Source organism: Apus apus, chromosome 5 (genome assembly GCF_020740795.1).
Source record: "Apus apus isolate bApuApu2 chromosome 5, bApuApu2.pri.cur, whole genome shotgun sequence".
Taxonomy (NCBI): Eukaryota; Metazoa; Chordata; class Aves; order Apodiformes; family Apodidae; genus Apus; species Apus apus.
Genome location: NC_067286.1, coordinates 24,726,667 through 24,751,057, shown reverse-complemented (window position 1 = coordinate 24,751,057; position 24,391 = coordinate 24,726,667). Strand labels below are relative to the sequence as shown.

The following is a 24,391-nucleotide window of genomic DNA, read 5'->3' as shown; positions in this document are numbered from 1 at the left end:
AGCAAGACTAGAAGTTCCCTATGGCCCTGCACATCCAAAGTTCCTTGAACAGGAAGCCTGGGGGCAGGGCAGACCCCACCACACCACAGATACATGTGCATTGAAGCCAAGGAAGTCTTGTTTTTCTGTTTTGAAGAGCCACACGTGACACTTATCTCCCTTCACTGAGTACAAGTCAAGAGGATCTGTTCCCTTCTGCACTCCCATAGTGCTCACAGTAACAGAAGTCTTTACTCATCCTTGTTTATTTATTAGAAAATCCCTACAGATCTAGGCATTTAAAATGAAGCATTAGTTACATGGAATACACGCCCTCAAAGTCCAGAAGTTGCTGGATATACTGCAAAGGTGGATTCGGGCCAGCAGTGGCCCAGTGACCTCTGCAGGAGATGCTGCTGTGGCTGAGACACTAGCAGGGCAGTAGCAATCATGATCCAACCTTCTCAACATAGTTAGCAGGATAGAGTCCAACTTGGCCATTAAGAAGTCGGCCCTTGCACCAGCCCTGCTCATCTTCCTCACTAATCTTCATTAGTTCTTCACCTAAAAGCAAAAACAGTCATTAGGAAGCAGCCTTGGGAAAAGCAGCATGGCACTTTTCCTCACCTCGAAAGAACTGATAAAAAGCAAGACCTATTGGTCTGAATCACCACACTTCCATCCCCTTATCACATTGTATCATACTGCAGTTTAATCAAAGGCAGAGTTACTGTCTTCTTCGGTATCTATTCTTAATACCATCCCCTAGGCCAAGGAACTTAGAGACAAACCTTCATTTCTGATGTTCAACATGAGAAATATTTTTGTGCTCTGTATTTCTGCCTGCTTTTCTCCCCCAGAGGAACATGTGTACTACCTAGAGTGATCAGAATGATCAGATTTCTTTCTGAGGGGCTTCTCTGTAGCAGGTAGGAAGTAAACATAAGAGGCTGCTAAGCTCTGGCTGTTAGAACTCAAAATGACTATTCCATGATGGAGTGTCTGGTTTGGCCAGCAAGGCATGGAATCAACTCATTTTTCAGACTGTGACCAGGCAAAGCTTTTAACCTTCCCAGATCTACTTTGGGAAGGGGCAGAAAGATCCCCTTCTCCACCAGCAGAAGGTCATACTTCTGCCAGAAAGGGAATTCTGACTGTATCAATAAGCACATCCCACACTGGCAGAAGTTGAGAAAGAAAGTCATCTGCTGTGAAGCTTAAGCCTCACTGGTGCATGCTGCTCAAAGAAGACTCAAGAAGGGGATGACTAAAGCTAACCAGTCATGCCTCCTTACATCTGCTGGGTGGAAAGAGAGAGCCAAGTCAAGTTCTAGAGCACCCAAACTGTAAGATATCTTAAAGCAACAAGTTAGTGTTAGGACATGTACTAGTGTGGTAACACTGCAGCACAGATAGTGGCCTCAGGCACAAGCCCCTGCTACTGAAGGACTTCAGTGCCTTTTAAAAAGGGGTGTATTCTGGAAAGGTATAGGACAGAGATACCATGTAAGACTCAAACCAAGCAAGATTAGAAACGCTCTCAAGATCCAGATGTCCTCCTGCAGTTGGAAAAGATGGCACAAGCAAACTAAATTTAACTAAAGGGAGAAAAGAGGAAGGTTCTGTTTGCTCCACTGTTCTCTCTCATTCAATCCTCTGCTAGGAGCCAGGGTCTCCACTCTCCAGATACCCATTTTGAGCAACAGTTTGCATAGTTCTTTTATGCCACTTGAGCTCTGCCTTCAGTAGTGCGTGTCAGTCAGCTGAGCTTTCTCCCAAAGCATCTGTCTTCTGGTTACTTCAAAGAGCAATTCAGACCACCTATATATATTTTCTTTTGTATCTATGGCATATAGGAGAAGCAAGACACAGTGCAGAGTAAATGCTTTTAAGAGGAGGCAGGATTTGTCTTACTGCTTGGGGTCTGCTCTCCCCACACAGTGACCCAGGCCTGCTCTTTTTATGTGCTCTCACTATCCCTTAGTCTAGATGAGTTGGGCTGCCCAGTGGATCATCCACCTCAGATGAGTTGGCAATGGGTCAGGCCAGGGGAAGAAGAGTAAGTATCAATTTTTAGGGGGACATCCAGTTCTGAAAAAGCGTTTCAATCATTCAGTCAGCCTGAGTGGGGACAGCAAAAGGTTAGTAAGAGATTAGTGCTTCTGTACCTGCTTTAAAGCTCAGCTCATCAGCCTCCTGTCCTGTGTAATCATACAGCGCTCGTACCCGTACACCTGGTACCTTTATGTCCTCCTCATGCCCGTTGGCATCCAGGCACTTCTTGGGAGTGTCCTCATCTGACCACTCCGAAATTTCTTCCTTTCCTCCGCTTTGTATGTGGAAGGAGAGAGGGAACAAGATGGTTGTTAGCAGACTCATCTCTCACCCATCTCCTCCTGAATCATGCACCACCCTGACTCCCCCCTAGACTGCAATGCTATAGAACAAGGTGCAAGAGGCCCAACAGCCAAGTGAGGGCAAAATGGGGAGGAGAGACATCAGGAGATGCTGAATTTGATTGAAAGCATCCCAGCATTAGAGCATGAAGGGCCAGGTTAACTCATTCTCAAAGTATTTTCACACATGCACACTCTTCATGACCTCACCCTAACTCTAGCAGACCCTCTCACACAAGGAAAGGCCACTCCCAACTGGAGAGCCCAGCTGTGTCCAGTTATTCCAGCTGAGAATAAGACAGACAGGAAAAGCCATGTCTCCCATCCCAAAGACACGTCTGGAATGCTGTTTTCCAAGTCAGGAAAAAAAGCAGAAGGGAAGAGCAGCAGAGGACAGGCATCTGGAACCCAAACACCCCTGAAGAGGCTCTGTTCCATACTAACTTCAGGCAGGTGGGTGCCTTTAGGCTGTCATAGAAGAAGCTGTTCTGCTCCTCTTGATAGGAAAACCTGTAGGTTGGCAAATAGGGACCTTGAATCCTGTGAAGTGCAGTAGTGGCCTTGAGACATCTCTATATCACCATTCTTTTTTTGCCAAGCCCACTTAGGACAGAGTGCACTTTTCAAAGCAGGATGGCTGCTGAAACTGTAGACCATGAGCGTCTTCAGCCTCTCCCTATTCTCCAGCTTGCTTCCTGGCAAGGGAAGCAGCTATACCCAGACTTCTCAGGTAGTACTCAGGACCATGCTAGAAAAAAACCACCAAAACAACCCACTGCCTGCATTTAGAAAACAGCACAGCTAACTGGCAAAGCTGCCAGTTCCCAGTTCTCACTGGGAAGGAAAAATAACTGGGGAAATGTGTGTCAAAAATCTCATACAGCATTAGTCTGACCAGGCTAGATCTCATTACTAGAAGGATATTTACAAGGAAGGCAGCCCGTGAGGCAATACATACTAGACAAAATTAAAAAGATACCCAAAGACCCCTTTCCTACCCTGTCATTTTCAGAGTGGCACAGGCAAGGCCATGGCCAAGGGCCAGGAATGTAAGAGATGACTCCTATCGATGCAACTTAATGACCCTAGGCAGAATGGTACTTTTCCTAACCTGATGGATCCCTGACTTAGCCCTTACCTTTGCCTTCCCTGCAGAGGAGTTTGTGAAACAACACCATCCCGTGTAGGCAAAATGCTGGTCAATGTGACATCGTCAGCCATCTTGCCACTCTTCTCCTTCTTGGTAATTGGCCGCTGTGTTTCGAGGGACCATTCCTATTCAGGGAAAAGCAGTAACACCATCAAGCCACTCAAATACAAAAGTTCTGTGCATCTTTGCTGACCAATACAGAACGAGAGAATACAAAATAATACTTCAGTTGCCACTGAGCTGGTCAGCCAAATGGCCTTGCTGGTGTAGCAGCCACACTCCTGTTGAACCCCAAGGTGCTACAAGAAAGGCCATGGAAAAATTTTAACAGGAACTCAAAAAGCCCTGAGCGCCAAGCCCTGTTTTTTGATCTTGCAGTTGGATGGCTGAAGCATTTTCAGTTTGGCAGGGTTGCATGTATCCCTTTGGACACCAAAGGGCTTGCAACACAGCAGAAGCTGTGTTTAGAACAGCCTTCCATCCTGAGCCTGCCAAGTGAAGACATGGTCTTCCCAACAAAAGACTAGCAATCCACCAATTTCAGTAAAGCAGCTAGATGTTTAGAAATAGTCATAGTACACTTTAGAATGCTACATCACCTCAAACTGAGGCCAATTCATTGCCATGCCTGGTCCGTGAGTGTTGCGCCACCACTTCAGGTCCTCCTGGTTGTCTGCAGCCATGATGACTTGATAGAGATCTCGATACAACGCATGAAAGCTATGACCAGGAACAGACAGAACCATTAGTAACTCAGCCCCTCAGCAATTTCCCAAAAGCCATGAAGGAAGAGTGTAAACTCATGCACAATTGCATAGCATTCAAAGTCTCACAGGATTAAGGATGCTAGAGCAGCACCTGTTCAGCCCTAGGAAAACAGAGCCACACACTTACAGAAGAGTCAGCCTGGCAAACAGGACAGACTTGTTTGGTGTGGCAGTGGCTAACATCTGCCAGCTCTCAGCACAGCTCATCAGATGAGCACTGAAAAAGCCTGGCACATTCTTGCACAAAGACAGATGTTTTTCAGATTTGTTGCCTCTATCTTTAAAGTACAGAAGCACAGAAGATATTTGGCTGCATCTATTTCACCCATGTAACCTCTACATAGGGGCAACTGGTAGGCTTACAGTTTTTATCTCACAAAAAGTCTCTTTACTCAAGGCAGAATAGATGAAATAGCTACAGATACCAGAAGGCAACATAGCTTGAGATTACATATAGCAACGTGGAGGCATTTCGTAGAATAAAAACACACCCACAGGACAGTACTGGACAGCAGTGGAAGAGGAAGGATTCAGAGGCAGAAAGAATCCTTTCTAGGGAGCCTGGTGCTGTCCAAGATCAGAGACACCAGCACTGCTCAGCCTAAAGGGACCAAATGCCAGTTCTCAGACACACTTGAAAGGGTAAGGAGCAAGACCTGCCTAGTGCAAGCCGTCAGCTCCCTTTCAGACACTAGTACTGTCACCCCTCACCAGAGCCCAGGGGACCTCAGCCTGGCAGACTTCCCTCCTGTGTCAGGGCTGGTACCTTTCACTGGTGGACAAGTTGAGATGCTGGTGCAGATTCAGGAACATCTCCTTAAAGAAGCACAATCGCTTGCGCTCTGCTTCCTGGCAGCCCTCAAACACTTGCTCCATGTCCTCCATGTAGCGGGGATTGTAGCGGTTCAGCTCTTCCAGCATCTTCTCATATTGATCCTTGCACTGTATCAACCCGAGACAACAGCAATGGTGAGATGTGTTGCCTTGATGTCAAAACCAGTGACACTCCCCCTGCTCTGGCTTGGGGCTGACAATTTTTTTCCTCCTGCACTGCTGAACAAATACAGCACAGAAAGAAGAAGAAATCCCACTGCTGGTATCCCAGTCCATTGGTCTCCTATTATTCTTGACAGTTCTTTGTTCTTCCTTGCCACCCTCTTCCACGGAGGACCTTCTGCACTTTCATTCTTTTGGGCAGGCAGATCAGCCACTTTCAGTAGCCAAGACTTCCAGCTCTGCAGCTCCAACGCCCTGCACCAAATCCCTAAGTTGTTGGGTTTTTTTTCTTAATTTACTTATAAGTTAGATCTTACCCAACACCAAAAATAAAGAGACCTTAGTCTAAGTTGCTGAAGTCTCAGTGTAACTGGCTAAAACCTCAGGCAACGGAATCTCACTCCTCCTTTCAGGCTTCAGCAGGAGCCATTTCACTGAGTGATGTTACAATCAGTGCTTTTTCCTCATGAGGAGCATCTTTGTGACCCACATCCATTCAACATACTCACCTTCTCAGCCTCCTGAGTGCACTTCTCTACACGCTCCTGCAACTTGCGCAGCTGTTCCTGTGAGACAGATGAGTCTGCCTTGGCATGGTTCTCCCTCGTATGGGCTGTCTTCTCCTCCTTACGAGCTGCATGATAGTTTTTCTTTGAAGTCTCCACCTGTAGGAGGAGTATGCAGAGAAAGGCATGATCCTGACCACACCGATCCTCTGCTACTCAGAGAGGGCAGGTTAACATTTGTTAGTCAAGAGCAGTTGTTTCAGGACAACCTAAAAAGAACACCAATTTGGCATTTAGTAAACCTAACGTTTGGCATTTACCTTTTGGCATTTGGTATCCCCAGATGATCTTTCAGTGCTCACCTGCTATGCAGGAATATAGAGCCTGTTACCAAAGTTTGATGAGGGAAAAGCTGTGGATGCTGTTTATGTGGACTTTACTAAAGCCTTAGACAGTTTCCCACAGTATTCTCCTGGAGAAACTGGCTATTTATGGCTTAGACAGCTGTACTCTTTGAGTAAAAAGCCTCCTGGCTGGCTGGGACCAAAGAGCTGTGGTGAACAGAGTTAAACCCAGTTGGCAGCTGGTCAAAAGTGGTGCTCCCTAGGGTTCAGTGTTGGGGCCAGTTCTGTTTAATATCTTTATCAGTGATCTGGATGATGGAATCAAATGCACCCTCAGTAAGTTTGCAGACAACACTAAGTTGGGAGGGAGTGTCAATCTGCCTGAGCACAGGAAGCCTCTTAACAGAGGGGCATGGACCAGGTGGATGGATGGGCTGATGCCAATCATATGAGGTTCCACAAGGCCAAGTGCCAGGTCCTGCACTTGTGTCACAACAACCCCATACAACACTACAGGCATAGGGAAGAGTGGCTGGGAAGCTGCGTGGCAGAGAAAGACCTCAGGGTGGTTATGAGCCAGCAGTGTTTCCAGGTGGCCAAGAAGGCCAACAGCATCCTGGCTTGTATCAGAAATAGTGTGGCCAGCAGGAGTGGGGAAGTTAATGTCCCCCTGTACTCAGCACTGATTAGGCTGCACCTCCAGGACTGTGTTCAGTTTTGGGCCTCTTCATTGCAAGAAAGACATTGAGGTGCTGGAGCAAGTCCAGAGAAGGGCAACAAAGCTGGTGAAGAGCCTGGAGAAAAAGTCTTACGAGGAACAGCTGAAAGAACTGGGGTTATTGAGGCAGCTGAAGGGAGACCTTAAGGCTCTCTACAACTACCTGAAAGGAGGCTGCAGGGAGGTGGGGGTCAGTCTCTTCTCCCTAGTAACAAGTGCTAAAACCAGAGGAAATGGGCTAAAGTTTCGCCAGGGAAGGTTTAGATTGGAAATTAGAAGAAAATTCTTCACTGAAAGCATAAGAACTGGAACAGGCTGCCCAGGGAGGTGGTTGAACCACCATCCCTGGAGGTGTTTAAAAGATGTGCAGATGTGGTGCTTAGGGACATGGTTTAGCTCTGGAATCAGTAGCGTTAGGTTAACGGTTCAACTCGATGATCTTAAAAGTCTCTTCCAACCAGAAAATAGTCTGTGATTCTTCCCATACAGGAAGAAAGCTAAAAAATCACCAAGAACAAGATACCATCACGACATCCCTCCCTCTCTGGCATTCCCTGCTACCCTGGCTAAACCTAGTCCAGTGGCTCTCACAATCAGGCAGCCAGCTCAGTGGGCCTTCTCCCTCCTTCCCCATTCACACTTTGCTCACATCTTTCATCTTCTTCACCCAGGGTTTCTGGGCCTTGCGGAACCCATCCTCTGCCTCCTTTGTCTCTTTGAAGCCTCCAATCATCTGCTTGTGGTAGGCCTCCTTCTGCCAGGCCTTGATCTTATCCGAGTCTTCACCAGCCAGGTGGTTCCGGACAGCTAAGTGAATTTCACTCAGCTTGTCTGCAGCTGTCAGGAAGGCATGCCAGGCCTTCTCCAGAGTACCATACTGTGGACCTGCAGGAACAAGCACCAGAGAGGTTCTTACACCTTCTGCCCACAGAAGGTAACGCAGATTCTTTTCCTCCTACACACATGTATCAGTATGGAGTCACTTTCTTAACTCTTCCCCCATCACACAAGTCAGCATTGACTGGTCTCCACACTGTCCCAACAGGCAACACCTTGACTGTCTGTCACAGCTGGTCAAACTGGCCATTTATTTTGGGCAGCCTGAACTGTCCCAGATAGTGCCTGCTAGAAGAAGGTTTCTGTAAAATTCTCTTCACAGATCCAGCCTGAGCTTCAGGACAGACAGCAGCAGTAGTTCATGACTGAGGCTGAGCCTCTGCTTCACACACCAGTAGGTCCTCTGGGACATCTATCCCAGTGTTTCCCATTACTTTGCAAGATGCTATCAGTTTGAGCCCACTGCTGCTAAATCACAGCATTAGTAGTTATTTGACTGAAGAAGGAGTGACAGCCAAGCCATCCTTAAAAGTGGAGATCTACAGACTGATTTAAGATTTGTGCTGTCCAAGGACTTGCAAAACTAAACAAATACATTTTCTTTTTTGTAACCAAACATCTGACAATGCAGAGAACACCTCTCCAAGTGAATAAGAGGTCTGGCTACAAAAACACACACAAAAAAGACACCCAAGAAAGTCACCCCCTTCCTGCACAAGGGAAGCCTGTCCCCCAAGGAAACAGCATAATCTCAATAAGAGGTAGTACTCAAAGAAGAGAGTGCAATGATTGCATCCTGTTCCCAGTCCAACGTGACACCTTTACCTTTCTCCACATTGGTCCTCCACTTACGGGACCACTCTGTGAGCTGTTGGGCATAGTTCTTCTCTATCTTGGCTCGCTCCTGGAAGCAGGAGATGAGGTCATTGCAGAGCCGGTACCCATCGTCCACACGCTTCACTGTCCGCCTGTAGTTTCCAGCCTGAAATTTCACACAACATAATCATTTGTACTGTACTGACTTTAATGTTTTTTCAGAACAGACAGCAGCAGGTTAGTCAGTGCATGGGGAGGGAGCACAGCCCCTTCTGAAGCCAGCAGCTGGGGTCAGACCCTCTTCTGGCACTCTCAGGCAGGCACAGCAGTAGCAGGAAGAAGCCAAGTTGCTTTGCTCCTCTCTCACAGCTCAGATCAGCGTTAGCTGAACAGGGAACTCTCACCCCACAGCATCCATGGAGGAAAGGGTCACCTCCTCCCACTGCGTGTTACTGAACCTCCCATAGTTCCTCCCTTCCACTCCCCAACAATATGTCACCCAGGAATCTGAAACTCAACCCCCTAATTCCACAGGTGGGAGGTTAAGAAGACATTCCTACCTCCCTCACACTCTGATTATCCTTTCTTACCTCCCAGAAACTGCCCCCAGGGGCCTCCCCGCCAGCATCATCTTCTGATGACATCACCCCTGTTTTCTTGCAGCAGAGAATTTTTGCAGATTTCAGTTAAGCTGAGAAGAGAGAAAAGTGGTTTCTAACATAGCACTGGCTGAGGCTTTGTAGACATCACGGTTCTCCATGACTTTTGGAGCTAGAGGAGCCCAACTCAGTGCCTTGCAGGCAAGTACTGGCATCACTGCACTGCCAGCAGCAGATGGCTAGATCCAGCAGAGATGTCCAGGACTGAACCTGCCTCCTCCCTCCCTGGAAACAGACAGCCTCCTTTGGCAGGTCTGTAGCACACTGTAGAAGACAATCTTGCCAAACTTCAACTGTACAGATATTGGAGATGCTACTGAATCCAACACTCTTCAGCAGCACCAGACACCTCTGCAGAGATTCCTTTCTTAACCAAGGCCTTCTCAAGAGGGTAGCAAAAGCTATAAAAACTGAGCAGCTAAAGTGAGTTGAAATCTGCCTTGAAAGTAAGTCTTCTGTCAATGGAGAAGACTCCAGCTTCCCAATATGACTCAGGATTATGGTATTACAACAACTGACTGGAGAAAACAAGGCTGAGCAGTCAGCAAGCAGGCATGTCTTGGATGGGGAGGAGCCCTATAAGCTGGGCTTGGGCAGAACTACAGAAACATGCTGGAGCCTACCCAGCCAAACACAGCACACATGCTGGTTACCCCACAGCACTGCTTCCAGAAAACCATCCCTGTAGAGCTGGTGTTTTCATTACACTCAGCTCACTACATTAGGCTCAAGACCTAGGCTAGAAGGTAAAAGGTTCATCTCATCCTCTGTGGTCTCAGAACATTTGCCCATTCCCCATTGCTAGTTTGTGCTGCCAGTTTGTGCCTGACATGGTGTGACACTATAGAATTCCTTGGAGAAAGGTTCAGGGTTGCTCTTGTGCAGGAATGAGAGGGAGGGAGTAATGGAAAAAGGCTGAAGCCTAGTCACACAAATCCACTCCATGGTAGGCAAGCCTGGGTTAATGCAGCATAGATGTCCTTTGCTGCCACTTCTCCTCTTGCACATTCCTAGTTATAAAAAGCTTCCCTCACACCCCAGAGAGCTATCTGCTCATTCTGTCAGTCCACAGAGCACACAGCAGACACGAAGATTAGGTCAAGAGTCCACATCTCCCACCTCCTGCAAATCCTTCTTAGTGGCATGAGTTACACTGTGAAGCACCCCAACACAGATTGCAGGAATTTCCTACATTTCTTCCAGAAACAGTCTGGCTCTGTTTGCCCAGTCTCATCCCATGGAGAGTATCAGGAATAATGCTGTTCCTCTGGATTCCTCCAGAAGGCTGAAAGTTCAATTTCCAGTCACAGAAACAAATTGTTAAATGGGACATGACACTTAGGTGCACGAACCCTGAAACCCAAAGAATACCCCCACCCATGCCACCAGCTGTCCCTGTCCTCCCTCCCCACCATCTGTCAGTAGGCTGCAAAGCTATCTTATTTGCCTCCAAGGCATGGAACTCTACTCTTGTCCCCAGTAACTACATACCTGAAAGCTGAAAGTGAGATGCCACAGAGCAGCAGTGGGCAGCTGGCAAATATGGCCTGAGCTCTTCAAAGTCTGTAAAAAAAGAGACTGGAGGAAACAGAGATGGGCACAGTTAGACACTGCCACTCCTTTGCGGGAGGATGCTGCCTGTTCTGATGCATTGCAATCCTCAGGGTGTCCCCTTCTGCCAGCTACTAGGAGGGGCACCCTCTGATATAGCAGCTGCAGCTACCATGCCTCCTGAGATGCCATGTCCCAGCACGTAGGAGAGATGCCAAATCCCTCTGTCACAAGATCTAGCCCCAGAGAGAGTTAAAATAGAAACACTGGGGCGGCATGACAGCAGCATTCAGGAAAGGTAGCATCACAACAGCTGAGCAATGGGAACAGCTTGGGCCAGAAAGTCCCCAAATAAGCACACTGCCCAGGCCATGTCCATGGGAACTGGTTCCCCCTGGCCATACAGTGTCTGGTTTAGCAAACTCCACCGCCTCGATTCACTGCTGCCCACACTTAAAACACATATCTGGCTTTTGGACAAAAAAGGAAGCACAAACACATACACTTGTTCCAGTCCTTTCTACTAAATATGAAGAGGATTTACATACAAGACAAAGGACTTGATAAGTCTACATTTAAAAAACCCAAACCAAAACTTACAAGAACATATATTCTGGTTTAGAGGCTTGGAGCAAAGCACCAAGCACAGCCCTAGTAGGATGTGGCTCTCTACCAGCAGACCTTTTTAGACCCTTAGTTCTGTAAGCTGCCTGCATCACACTCTCAGAAAACCTTTCATTATGGTATAGGTAACTGTCATCAACTTTCCACAGAGAAAAGGGAATTAAAAGGCCTGCAGACGATAAGGGAAGAAAGGGCAGAAAGAGGCATTTTTGTTTCCCTCCAACTTATTTCCCTAAAGATTTACTTCAATGTCAAAAAGAGCAACAAGCAAAAACCTTCTGCTCAGTCATCAATACCGACTTGGCTGAGCCTGGAAGGTTAGGGCAACTGAGAGTTCATACAGCTGAGAGCAGAAACTGCCAAACACAGGAGGAAGTTGGGTTTTTAGCCAGACATTAAGACAATGTTGGAGGAGTGAAAGAAGATAGGAAAAGAGGAAGAAGGAAAGAAAAGCAGACTGGGTTACTGCAAACAGACTAGGGATCTTTGGTGAGGAAGCGGTGAGGGGAAGAATCGAGATACTTTTGCATGATCCAGGTCACTGGTTAAGAAGTTATAGCTCATCATAAACCTTCTAAGATTTCCCAGTGGTCCCCAGTAAAAGCAGGCTACACAATCCTAAAATGTCAAAGACAAAAAAACCGTAATGAATCACTATGTAAAAGTATATTTAAATCTGTCACAGACCCTTCCTTTCTTTCTTCTAATGAAGATGTAGATCAATTAGGTATGACACACAAAGGTTGTATCACTTTTTCTATTCCACATCCCCATCCCTTTTATCAGGAAGCAATGAATCACAAACATGCCTTCCCTCTCTGGTTTCAAATTCAAGCTGACTACACTGTGCTAGAATTTGGGGGTAAACATGGAAAGCTGCCGAGTGTCAAGAGTGTGGCATCTGATGCACAGTCAAGCAAAAACCAAACATCAAAAACCTGAATCCATTCTTTCTGTAGTTTCCACAATAGATTTGAGCCATACCTACTTATTTTCTCAGGGGTTACATACCCAAATAACTGGATCTACTATCACTAAGAACAGCAGGCTCTGAAACAGAATAGTAGTCGTGCTGAATCAGACTAAGGGTTCTTGCAGCCTCACAGTCTCTGTAGACAGCAGCCAAAAGCAGATACCTTCCCCTGTTCTGAGAACAGAGCAAGCATACATGATGCCTTCCTGCACGCTCTCCAAGCCTCTAACCATTTGTTGACAGGAACTTCCTGAGCGGGATGTGGCACCTATGCATTTAGTAACACTCAATGGATTTCTGCACCATTAATTTCTCCAATCTGCTTTTGAACCCATGAGAGTTTTCAGCATCTACAGTATCACGTAGCAAAGTATCCCATGGCTTAAGGCTATACCATAGTCACTGGCACAGTAGCTAGGTGGGAGAATACAATAAAGTGGTATAGTATTTCTACAGGCTAATCTCCATGACCTGAGTTGCAGCCAGTTGAGCATGTATTTCCATAGCAGTCATATAGACATTATAGAAGTAAAAAAAAAAAATCTAGCCTGGTACAAGCAAAAAGGTCAAAGAACAAGGAGGACCCCTTTCTGCCAGGCTTTTTCTAGACTTCACATACTCCATGAGCCCATGTCAGTCAGCAGATCAAATTGGATCTGCATGCAGACATAGGGAAGGTACTTAGTACTGCACACGGGGGCTGAAGAACAGCTGCTGCTGTCACCCTGAGCCCTAGAAGAGCAATCAGATTGCCACTCCACCCTCTCATGCTCATACCTAGTTATCCCCAAAACACCGCATGTGTTGTTAGCCACCAAAAGCTTGAGACCAGGGAAAACTGAATTTGCCAGGAAAAGCAGACATGAGTTATACAGGCCAAAGCCTGGAGGCTGATGTACAGCAAACCAGAGATGACAGGGATACTTTGTGGACAGCCTGATAAAGCAAGAGCCACCACAGGATTCAGGAGAGCTGGAAGAGCCTGTCCAGTATGAGCAATATAGGTGGAATTAAACTGGGTCAACTAGAGTTGTACGTGGGTCAGCATCACCTACTAGACTCTTCCTGGTGCCACTGCCACCTCTGCTAAGAGGAGGCTATCTAACAAATCATATTTACAGGGCAAAGGAATGTTTATGCCTACCTTCTTGCCTTCCTCTTTCAGCTATCACAGTTAAGAGCTACTTGAGATCTCACTGCAGCTCCTGCAAGACAAGCTCTCTGAAGAAGGAGGAAGAGAGTGACTGTGTCTCTATGCACTTCACACCTTCACCAGATGACGGATGAACATACCACAGACACCACTACAACAAGCAACATCAGGTAGACAAACTAAACCATGCAAATGGAAATTCTGTAGAGCTATAACCCTTCTTGCTAGTCATGTTATAAAAGATACTCCCCTCCTTCCTCCAAATACCTGATCTCACTTATGACCAATGTAATTTTTAGGCCACACCTGCTATCAACTCCCTATTAAGTTATCAAAAAATGGCTCTTGGTCTTCAGCTACAGAAAGATAGAATGGCTCCTGACTGCCTCATTGATACTGCACTCCATTGAGGGAAATAAATGCCAGAGGGCTTGTCATGGCAGAGCTGTTTCCACCTTTAACCATGCTGTTAATCTCACCACCGCTCCAGTCAGTCACACATCTCAGACCACAGATCCCTGCCCTCAACCCAAGGCTGAAAACTTCCCTTTCAAAACAAATGCAATTCTGGCAGCACACAAGATATGTCTTTGTTTCATGTCTGTACATGAGTACAACAGGGTCCTGATCCACAAATAAAAACTTCTAGAACCAATAATCACTCTTCTCCACCTCAGAAACCCTTCTGTAAGGCAGGTAAGCCACAAAGATTCTCTTCCCTCTACACCGCTCCAGTACTTTCAGTCTCCAAATGCCTAAGGCATCACTTCTGTGCAATGTTTGGCTGTCTCCTGAGACTCCTCGTGAGAAACTGTTTTCCTCTGTTTGCCAAGAACAAACCTCTGAACTCTACAAATGCTCAAAGGGCTGGTGCATGCAGCCCTGCAGGGATTCATCCACAGAAACAGAGCTTGTACACTGCCGCACAAGGCCTTCTGCCCAATTTCTGTCCCCTTCCCCAAGTGCAACAGCCAACTGCTGGATACAGACACACAGGAACAAGCCGAGTTATATTTATCTAGTAACAGCAACTGGGACTTGGTGGAGGGACATTTTTATTATGGACCTCTTTTTATTTAGATTCTAAAGTCAAGCTATGCAAGGGTTTTAATCAGGAATGGGCTGCTACTAACTGATTTCCACCTCAGTACAACTAACACCACAAGGCAGCAATGTGAGATTTCTGCAACCAGTTTGTTTGATTCCCAAAGAGTCACTTTTCCTGTACAGCAGGCAATGGTGAAGGTATTATTTTCACTCCAGGGCACTTCTGGTGTAGGTCTCATCTGCCGTTCAAGACAGTTGCAGGTAAACATTTCAATCTCAAGAATCCAAACACACAAAGGGACAACAGCCTCTCTCTTCTTACAGAACCACAAACATGAAAACCTTTTATTTTTTTCCATCAACTTGTCAGAAAGGAACTAGAGAGCTGAAGCCAGGAGGTTCCACATGATGCCAGCAGTATAATGAACTGGATTGCTACTGGTACAGAAGTGTTATGAAGGTTCCTGATGGAAAGAATTAAATGGAACATGGGACAAGGTGTCCATTCCAGCCTCACCACCTCTGGAGGTGCACATCCAATAGGTCTGAACCAGTGACTGTTATGGTGCCCAGTAACATGCTCTCCACTGCCATTATATAGGAACACTGATATTTACAGGTGTACTTACCTTACTGAAGAGGGGCCGATTCTTGTCTGCAGTGAGAGAAGATGCCAAGTAACATGAAGATCCTCCAGAACTTCCTTTAAAGATATTTATCTTATTGCTGTGGTCACACCCTCGATAGAGTCACCTGACTGGGAAAGGGACTAAGAGCCAGTGTTTTCCAGCCGCTCCCTAAGGAATGAAGCCTGCCAGGGCCGCCTAATGCAGTTTCGAGAAAGATTCCAGCTGATCTTTCCAGCCAGAGAGAGGTCAGAGAGACATCAGGCAGAACAGTAACTACACACAAAGGTCACTTCAGTTACATGCAAGCCTGTAACAGAAGCCTATCTCCCAGACAATGATTCTCTAGAGATCATGTGGCTGTCCACTAGCAAAATTCTCCATGATTATACCAAAGTCCTGAAATACAGACAAGATCCTGCTCCACTTGAGGGGTAGACTTCCTGAGGCTACATGCTGCTTTATTACTCTCTTATTTCAGTCCACAGCTGCTTTATATTGGTCTTCTCCACATTCAGACCAAGATAATGTACTGAAGACAGACATCCCCCTATATGTTACCCCAAATTGATTTCAAAAGGTTAATTTAGAATTAGATACTTAGCACATCCATTACCTATTCCCTGACAGGTTCTCAGCAGCCAAGGCTATAGAACAGGTTTCTACTAATACATTGCTGCTAATCTAAGAGTTAGGGTACCTGACTGGCATAGCTTTACCAGGCAGAAATTGCTTCTCCAAGGAAAGAAAAAAATATACTTCCTTTTCCAATATGATGTAGGAGACCTTTAGTATTACAGGAACACTGATCTATCTTCGTTAACATAATAATATGAGATAATGTTAATGAAGGAATGTATTGGCTATCAAGATCTGTGGTAGTTTATCCCCAGTTGTTCTTCATATGAAAAATGTTATTATAATCTCAAATATCCAGAGTTAAAGGAGGAAGGAAATCGATGTTGGACCATGGGATACCATACTCTAACAGGGCAACAGGCCATGTTCATTTGGTATGTTTAAATGGCTGCTGGAATAATCTTGACATGTATGCTGTGTCTATGTATTTAACAGGCAGCTACAAACAGGATCAGCTGATAGTTTAATAAAGACACACATCCAAGCTACCAGGAACAGCACTACACTAGCCTGCTTTCCTAGCCCTGTCAATAACATAGCTCCTGTTCCACACATTCTCCATTTTACCCACTACCCAGTTCTCACACTCCCTGGCTCACTGCCCTCTCAGGGCAAGGTTCTAACCCACGCAGATGTAGGGAACCTGTAATCTCTACAGTCCCAGTACCTGAGCCTCTTCACTACCCTCTTCCAGGCTGGGTACTTCCCACCATGCTGCATCAGTCTCCACAAATAAACACCAAGCATGCCAGCAAATGCAGGCAATTAACACATCCCTTTTAATCAGAAGGGGTCCCAAACAATTGGAAGCTATTTCTTTCTAAGCCACTGATAAACAGTTGCTTAAAGCTCCAGTCAAAGCTATTATTATACCCCTCCTTAGCTGTCTCATTCTGCACTGAAGGCAGTTTTTTCCAGGATCTACATTTTTCCTGGTCATGTTTTTTCTGCACTCAGTCACTGGCAAGAAAAGATCATTAGTCCATCCTGTAACATTTAGTAAAGGTAACTCATCACAACAGCAGGTTGAGCTAGTCCACCCACTTTCAACCACACTTTGAGTAAAGAAGTTTGTTTTGTGCAGCTTTTTACATGTGATAGCAGTGATCCAAACAAAACAAAATGCCCCAGCCTCATCCAGCCCTGAGCAAAGAAGAGCAAAATAGTGGGGAGTGAAGACAGGGGGAGTTTTCCCTGGTTGGGGTGAGAAAAAAAAACAAACCAGCAAACTCCTGTAAGTCCCTTTGTCAATTGAATATTCACCTCCTGTGATTGAATCACCTTGCAACCCCCAGAGCAGGGATCAAGTTTACTTGAATCCATTAAGAAGTCTTAAGGAACCAGACCACAATCAATGCAATCAACCTTTAGAGGAGCCACAAGCCAGTTAGTTCCATCCTAACACTGAGCTGCTGGTGTTTTCTTGCCTTGCTAGACTGCACAGTAGTCACATGTCTCCAATCAGCCTTCTCTGCCCCTTCCTTCCATTTGGAAGTACCACAGAACCCAGCTACAGTTCTGCAACTTCTGGCTTCATTTTACCAATAGTTGTGCTTTCCATTAGCTGCCTTTTCACAGAATCACAGAATTTTTTGAGTTGGAAGGGACCTTAAAGATCACCGAGTTCCAACTCCCCTGCATGGGCAGGGACACCTCCCACTAGAACAGGCTGCTCAGAGCCCCATCCAACCTGCCCTTGAACACCTCCAGGGATGGAGCCCCCACAACATCTCTGGGCAGCCTGTTCCACTGTCTCACCACCCTTACACTGACGAATTTACACCTGATCTCTAACCTAAATCTCGTCATTCAGCTTAAAACCATTACCCCTTGTCCTCTCACTGCAAGCCCCTGTAGAAAGACCCTCCCCAGCTTTCCTGTAGGCCCCTTCAGGTACTGGAAGGCCACTATGAAGTCCCTCCGGAGCCTTCTCTTCTTCAGACTGAACAACCCCAACTCCCTCAGCCTGTCCTCACAAGAGAGGTGCTCCAGCCCTCGGATCATTTTCATGGCCCTTCTCTGGACACGCTCCAACAGGTCCACATCTTTCTTGTGCTGGGGGCACCAGAGCTGGATGCAGTATTCTACACAAGGGCAGAGTAGAGGGGCAGAATCACCTCTCTCGATCTGCTGGCCACACTTCTTTTGATACATCCCAGGATGGAGTTGGCCTTCTGGACTTCCACTGCACATTGATGGCTCATGTCCAGCTTTTCATCCACTAGTACCCCCAGGTCCTTTTCCACAGGACTGCTCTCAAGTGTGACCTCCCCCAGCCTGTATTCATATCTTGGGTTACCTTGGCCCAGGTGCAGGACCCTGCACTCATTAGCGAAGATATTAAACAGCACTGGGCCCAGCACTGACCCCTGAGGGACACCACGTGTCACTGTTTTCCTTCTGGACTTCGAGCCGTTGACCACTGCCCTCTGGACACAACCATCTAGCCAGTTCCTTATCCACTGAACAGTCCACCCACCAAACCCATATCTCTACAATTTAGTGAGAAGGATTTTGTGGAGGACCATGTCAAAAGCCTTGCAGAAGTCCAGATAGATGACATCCACTGCTTTTCCCTGGTCGACTGATGTATTCACTCCATTGTAGAAAGCCACTAGGTTGGTCAGGCAGGATTTTCCCCCAGTAAAGCCATGCTGGAAACGGGAGGTAAGAGTTGGCAAGTACTTTGCCATTCAGACCAGGTGTGTGGCAATGATATGGCCAATGAATTCAAAGTACTGCATTTCTTTACCTCTGGTTGCATGAAACAGTTTTCTGGTTTTACTTGGTAAAAGCTGATTCACTAAAACTCTTTACTATGTGAATACTTTCCTTCCAAATACGCATATAATGCAGACAAGAACCCGAATCAAGATCATCATCATCAAGGTATTCTGAAGTTCATCCAGTTCCCTTGACAGTTCAAGTCCCAAACAGGCTATAGGAGTACAACCAACTTTTAAAAATTAGAACTGAATAGGCTAAAATTGAGTGCCATGACACCTCTTATGGTAAAGGAGAAGAACAAGGTAAAGCATCACACCCATTGCTTCTGTTCCACACTGTGGTCAGCTCCTCCAGTTTGATGGCAAGGCTCTTTGTTCACCTTTTGTCATCAGAGCTATTTGTTCACTCAGTTGCTTCCTTGCAGGAAAATCTAAACAACATAAAGAATAACTGCAATCATAAGGCAGACTTCAGTAACACATGAACTGGCTGGACTAAGATCAACTTTTACACAGAGTCATTTTGCAGTATTTTATTGGACCAGGCATGTAAAAAGAAAGCATCATTTGCTCTGTGGACTGGAGAGAACATTCAGTAACTCAAACCCACTTTGTGGCATATCCTGTTCAAAAAACAGCTCGGCAGACTCAATCACTTTGTAGGTTCTCCATTCGTTAAGATACCCATATGCCTTTCTGACATACTTCCCAGAGATACACACAAATAACAAGGTTGAAGTAGGGCAGCCAATAAGAACTGGCCTGTGCTGTGGATATTCATACTTCATACATTCTTCTTGAAGTTCATTATCCTGTATGTCATGGAGCAACTTTTATCTACTTTCATACTATGCACAGAATTTGCTCTTTGGAATCAGTAGTGCCTCTTCAAATAATTTTTTTGATCTCAAGCTGAAGAACAGGACTATTAATATAAATTACTTCACATCCCTGGTTATCCGCAAGACTCCAGCAGAACACAAGCAAATGCGACAGTCAGCCCAAAGGGCACACATTACAGAATAGAATTTAACTGTTCACAATCAGTGGCATGTCATTTACTTTCTCAGCCCATTGCCCAAAGCAATGATCTGTTTCTGACCCTCAGGACTCAACCTGACATGTAAGGAAATAATACTGGAAGGCTTTTTAAAAACAGCACAAAGAGAGCAGTCCAGTGGGCTTTATTTCCCTCCTCTGGCCTCCCAAAGCAGCTCCTACCCCACAGCTCAGAACCCCAGTTTTTTTCTTGCATTGCAGTAGGAGCCTGCTGGAGTCAACAACACACTGCCACACAGGTTTCTATAGCTCAGAAGTCCTAGCACAAGGAAGAGCTGACTGAAAACACCAAAAAGCAAAACTAAGTACCTACAACCACTCAAGAAATTAAATATACTGCATCTTCTCCTAATCCTCCATAAAAGCTTCTTGCCCTTGTCAAATACAGGCAGCAAGACTACTTCAGAATTCTCCACACCCCTGCTGCAGCTGATACAACCTGGCACTCTCAGGAGCAGGAGAGGTTTGGCTTGGCAGCAGGGATACTGAGGGAGAGGAGGAAGTTACTGCCAACAGATAATTGTCTATAGGCAACTGAAAAGATTCACCATGTCCCCAGTAGCTCAGGAGGCAAGTACTGTATCTGCAAACATTAAGAGACACAGCTTGGGCAAGCTCATAGCGTGGACAGGACTGAGGAGGCTGAAGACTTGATAACACTGTTAGTTATAGGTTGCCTGCAGCAATTCTAACTCCTCTAGCCTGGAAAAAACTTATTGACAGGTTGTGATAAACAGAATCCTATCACAGTCACCTACTAAGGGAGCATAAAAACCCACACAAGCCTAATGCCTCTGGATCCAAGCTCCCGGTACCATGGAGATCTCTCACATGCCTCTTCAACAAATTACAAAGCCCAGTGACAGCCACTAGATTTAACACACAAATTCTGACTATCCCAGGTCTGGAAGGCTCTTTCCCATTGTGAGGAGAAACCACTGAAGGCTGAAATATGATTAGGATGCCAGTCACACGTATTGCTGATAGCAGTGCCCAGCTTCAGCCCGAAGGAACATGAAACTTCTGTACCAGTCACAGAAACAAAGCTGGATAATTACAGCAGAGCATGCACCACGTTCTTTGCTTTAACATTACATTTTGTGCTGCTGGACAAACTTGTGCCTGGACAGTTAAGAGTGCATTTAGATGCTAAGTTACAGTGGTCACCATGCCACAAGGTAGCAGGCAAAAAGCTACCTCTTGAACAGCTTCTTAACTGCTCCAAGGATGCAAAGTTCTTTTGTTATTATTCAAAGAGAACAATCCCAAATTCTTCATGAAAACTTCCAGATACAGTAGTCACTGTTTTCTGTCCCACCCACTAAGGCCTTAGACTAAAATATTAAGGTTGTTCGTGGTTTTTTTTAATCTATCTGACACAGTTCCCTGTCATACAGCCTCTACGCCCATCATGCTGAGTAACTAGTGATAAAATAGCTTGCCTGATCAGAAAGTCTGTTTTTAGAAGATAAGAGTCCCTCAGAGGTCTTGAACAGCTCTTCTATTGTTTAGACATTTCCCCATGAACTCTCAAGAGCAGCCCAAATTCACACATCACTGATCAGCTGATGGCAAAAATAGAGGCAGTTTATTAATGCTCTCTGATCAAGAGCATAGCTTTTTCCACTCAGGCTACAAGCTTTTATGCTTTTGAGGTCCCCAGTTCAATCCCTGAATGCCAGCCATGACACAGACCAAATCGTTCAAACAACCACCAAATAATTTCAAGCCCTCAGATGGCCAGAATAAAGAATATACAGTATTTGCCACACTCAGTGATATCATATGAGTTCCTAACAGGAGGTGATCTTGCCCCTGGTGCAATGACTAATGTGTTCTCACAGTTCTTCAGTCATCTCCTAAGAGTGGTCACATTACAAATATACCTGACTGTATTGCTGAATATTTATATATATATATATACACAGAGAGAGAGATATATTTATTTTATTTCAGGCTTGTTTTTTTTTTAACTCATGTTCATCCAGGGAAAGCCCAGAAGATTCAGCCTAGTTCTTGTATGATCCACAATAACCTAAAATACTAAAAGGATCAATCGTTGTCATGTAAAGAATTAATTTATGTCCGCAAGATGTTCAGGCTTTTATGACTTGGTTACGCACACAGTCTGCCAAGGACCTAGGGCATTTTGGCACAGTCCAGCCACACACAATCCTTATTCACTCACTGATGTTGGCTAATGGAGTTCCAAGGTGGGCAGCTGTTCTCAGACCTATGCCTAGCTGACACACTGAAGTGATCCCTTTTCACAGCCCGATGACAGTCTTCACTTGAACAAGTGCGGGCAAGCCAGAGAAGCTCAAACTCATAGTTCAAAACAAACAAAAAAGCACTAATAAAGCAAAACAAGGCATCAGGCACACCACAGGGAAGATGGCAAGTAGCTGATCCAGCTCACACATTCACTCTGTTCCAAGCTGCAACTCTAAGGACAACCTTGTAAATATTTTAGGGCATCTCTAGTCAAATACCATTAATGATACAAAACACTGTCAAAGGAAAACAGACTCAGTCTCACACAGAGCACATTGTGCACTTCACAGAAAGGTGAATCCCTGCCTGAAAGAACGTGCCCAGTTATGCAACACACAGGGAGAAGCTCCACTTTGACTCCACCCAGAGACCAGCTCACACCTGGACCAAGGAGTATCTGGACCCTGTCATGTTACCCACACGCTATGGTTGTGCATTCTGCTCCCATTACGAACTGAGAATTATTTGAGTCGTCATAAGGCTTAGTGACTTCTTGGTGACATCTGAATTCCAGGGTGGAGTGGGTGGCTCTGCTAGGGTTCTGTACTGCAATCAGTTACTACAGTATCAGAAATTCCTTTGTGCAAATTAGACCAGCAGTGGATTTGAAGGGGAAAAAAGACTCATCTTCTGTTTCAGAAGGCAGGGAGCATCAGTTGGGTAAGGAAGGGTTAAAGACTGAAAGAAAAGCCCAGACTACTTTGGAGGGCCAGGAGCAAGTGTGCAAAGGTGGTCAGCTAACTTCCCCCTCATCACTGAGCTCTGAGTCTTCTGCAAGCCTGAAGAACTGAAGCAAGCAAAGGACACGTAGTTGGCACAGAAAGTGGTGAAACTGGTTAAGGCATTTGGGCCACGCTAGCTTCACTTATTGATAGCTTTGCAGAGATCACGGTTCCCTCCTCCCATGCGCACTGACAACTCATACGCTGTCTTCTCAAGCGCTGGATGTTCAGGCCCACTAATACCCTCCACGTTTATCAGCTTTTTCTTGCCCTGGGCCAGAGAGGACACGGTAACCCCCGCAGCCTGCGGGGACCAGGCGACACGGCCGCGGGCAGCGCCCCTCAGCCTGCCCCGCACCCTGCCCTGCCCTCCCTGACACCAGGGCTGCTGTCGGCAGCCAGGAGGGACGAAGAGGACGAGCAAGGCCAGGACTGTCCCGTTTACCGTACTCCTCACTCTGGCTGTCAGGAGCCACCAGATCGCAGCCCGACACGAGTGACCCCCGCCCCGAGCCCAGGGGGTGCAGCCGCCCCGAGCCCGGGCCCCAGCGCGGCCCCTTCCCCCGGGGGGTCCTGGGAAGCCGCTTTACCCCTCTCCGCCACAGCGCTGCCAGCGCCCGCGGCTCCGGTTTCAGAGTGGGAAGCGGCTCAGCACGGATTCGGCACAAAGGGGCCCCTGTCCCCGCCGCGGAGCAGGACGGAGGCGCTGGCTCCGGAGGGAGGGGAAGCCCGCGCAGCCCCCAGCGACGGGGCGGCGGCAGGCGGGCTGCGGGGAGGCCGGCGGCGAGGCGCCCGGTGAAGGTCAGGCCGGCCACCGGGCAGCAAAGGGCGCTAAGAGACCGGAGCTCTCCCAGCAGTTTTGCCCAGACCCCCGCGAACAACCTGCCGGGGACCGCGGCCCCGCTGCCCCTCCCGGCCCCGCCGCTCCCCTGCGCCTACCGGAGGTCTCCGCGCCGCTCCGAGCCGAACCGAACCGCGCACGGCCGGAGGCACCACCGCCTCCCGAGCCCCCTCTGCCCGCAGACAGCGCCCGGCCGGGCACCGCCTCCCCCGCCCGCCCCTTTCCGTGAAGAAACTTTTCCCTCGCAGCCGCCAGCGCCGCCCGGGCCGCGCTGCCCGCCGCGGGGAGGCGGCGGCGGGACCCTCCTTACGGGCACCAGGTCCGGAAGGCGTCCCGGCGGCACGGAGGGCGCTCGGCCCGGGGGAGCGGAGCCCTCCCTGCCCCGGCAGAGGCGAAGCCGCTGCTTACCTGGCAGACGGCTCGGCGGGCGGGCAGCGGCCACCTGGGCTGGGAGCGGGCCGGGCCCTCCCCCTATTTCAGGCGCGGGGGCTCCTGCTCCGCCTCCAGCAGCTCCCGGCGGGGCGGACCGGCCCGGGCGCTCCGGACACTCCGGTGGTGGCGGGGGAGCTGCAGCGAAGCTCCCGCCTCCCCGCCCCCTCCGCCGGGCCCTTGATCCAATTAACGGGCCGCCGAGCGGGCTCTGCGGGGCAGGTGGGGCCGGGCTGGGGGCCGTGCCGCTCTGCGTCGCGGTCGCCTCTCCGCGGGGAGAGCCTGGGCTCGGCCCGGAGATGCGGGGCCCTGCTTCTGAATCAGCGGGGAGGGGGCTGCCTCCCCCTCGGAGAGGCCGGTCCGGCCGGGTCGTCCCGCGTGATGGCGGGCGCCCGGGGGGTGGGGAGGCGGCCGTGCGCCGTGCTGCCCGCCGGGGGGGGACGCGCGGCCCGGCCCCGGGGCGCTGGGCTGGGGTCTTCTCTGCGTTGCCCGCTGGATTTGGGGCTTTAGTCGGTTTTTGGTTTGTGTGCTGTACCGGCCAGCTGACCCCCAGGGCCCA

At 47.7% G+C, this 24,391-nt stretch overlaps 1 protein-coding gene across 7 annotated transcripts; it reads right to left on the bottom strand.

Annotated features, from left to right (window-relative positions):
• Window positions 1-229: 229 nt before the first annotated feature.
• On the bottom strand, window positions 230-23,938 carry PACSIN3 (protein kinase C and casein kinase substrate in neurons 3). 7 transcript variants are annotated; one of them, XM_051620417.1, is made up of 13 exons: window positions 23,502-23,611; window positions 10,660-10,746; window positions 10,288-10,453; window positions 9,100-9,200; window positions 8,519-8,675; window positions 7,506-7,741; window positions 5,798-5,953; window positions 5,059-5,234; window positions 4,125-4,245; window positions 3,514-3,650; window positions 2,820-2,885; window positions 2,148-2,308; window positions 230-543 (listed from the first exon to the last, which is right to left on the bottom strand). In XM_051620417.1, the coding sequence occupies exons 4-13, from the start codon at window positions 9,151-9,153 to the stop codon at window positions 428-430; spliced, it is 1,380 nt and encodes a 459-aa protein (XP_051476377.1). In that variant the 5' UTR covers window positions 9,154-9,200; window positions 10,288-10,453; window positions 10,660-10,746; window positions 23,502-23,611; the 3' UTR covers window positions 230-427. The 7 variants fall into 7 exon arrangements, with proteins under 7 accessions (XP_051476377.1, XP_051476376.1, XP_051476373.1 ...); XM_051620416.1 differs by lacking the exons at window positions 10,288-10,453; window positions 23,502-23,611 and adding an exon at window positions 23,812-23,937; XM_051620413.1 differs by lacking the exon at window positions 10,288-10,453.
• Window positions 23,939-24,391: the final 453 nt, after the last annotated feature.

Excerpts from the sequence above, each read along its gene's own strand:
- PACSIN3 (XM_051620419.1), bottom strand. The coding sequence starts at position 9,153 with ATGTCATCAGAAGATGATGCTGGCGGGGAGGCCCCTGGGGGCAGTTTC. Across the intron at positions 5,235-5,797 it reads GCACTCAGGAGGCTGAGAAG|TGCAAGGATCAATATGAGAA; the intron begins GTGAGTATGTTG and ends GGGTTGATACAG. Across the intron at positions 4,246-5,058 it reads AACTTGTCCACCAGTGAAAG|CTTTCATGCGTTGTATCGAG; the intron begins GTACCAGCCCTG and ends TCCTGGTCATAG.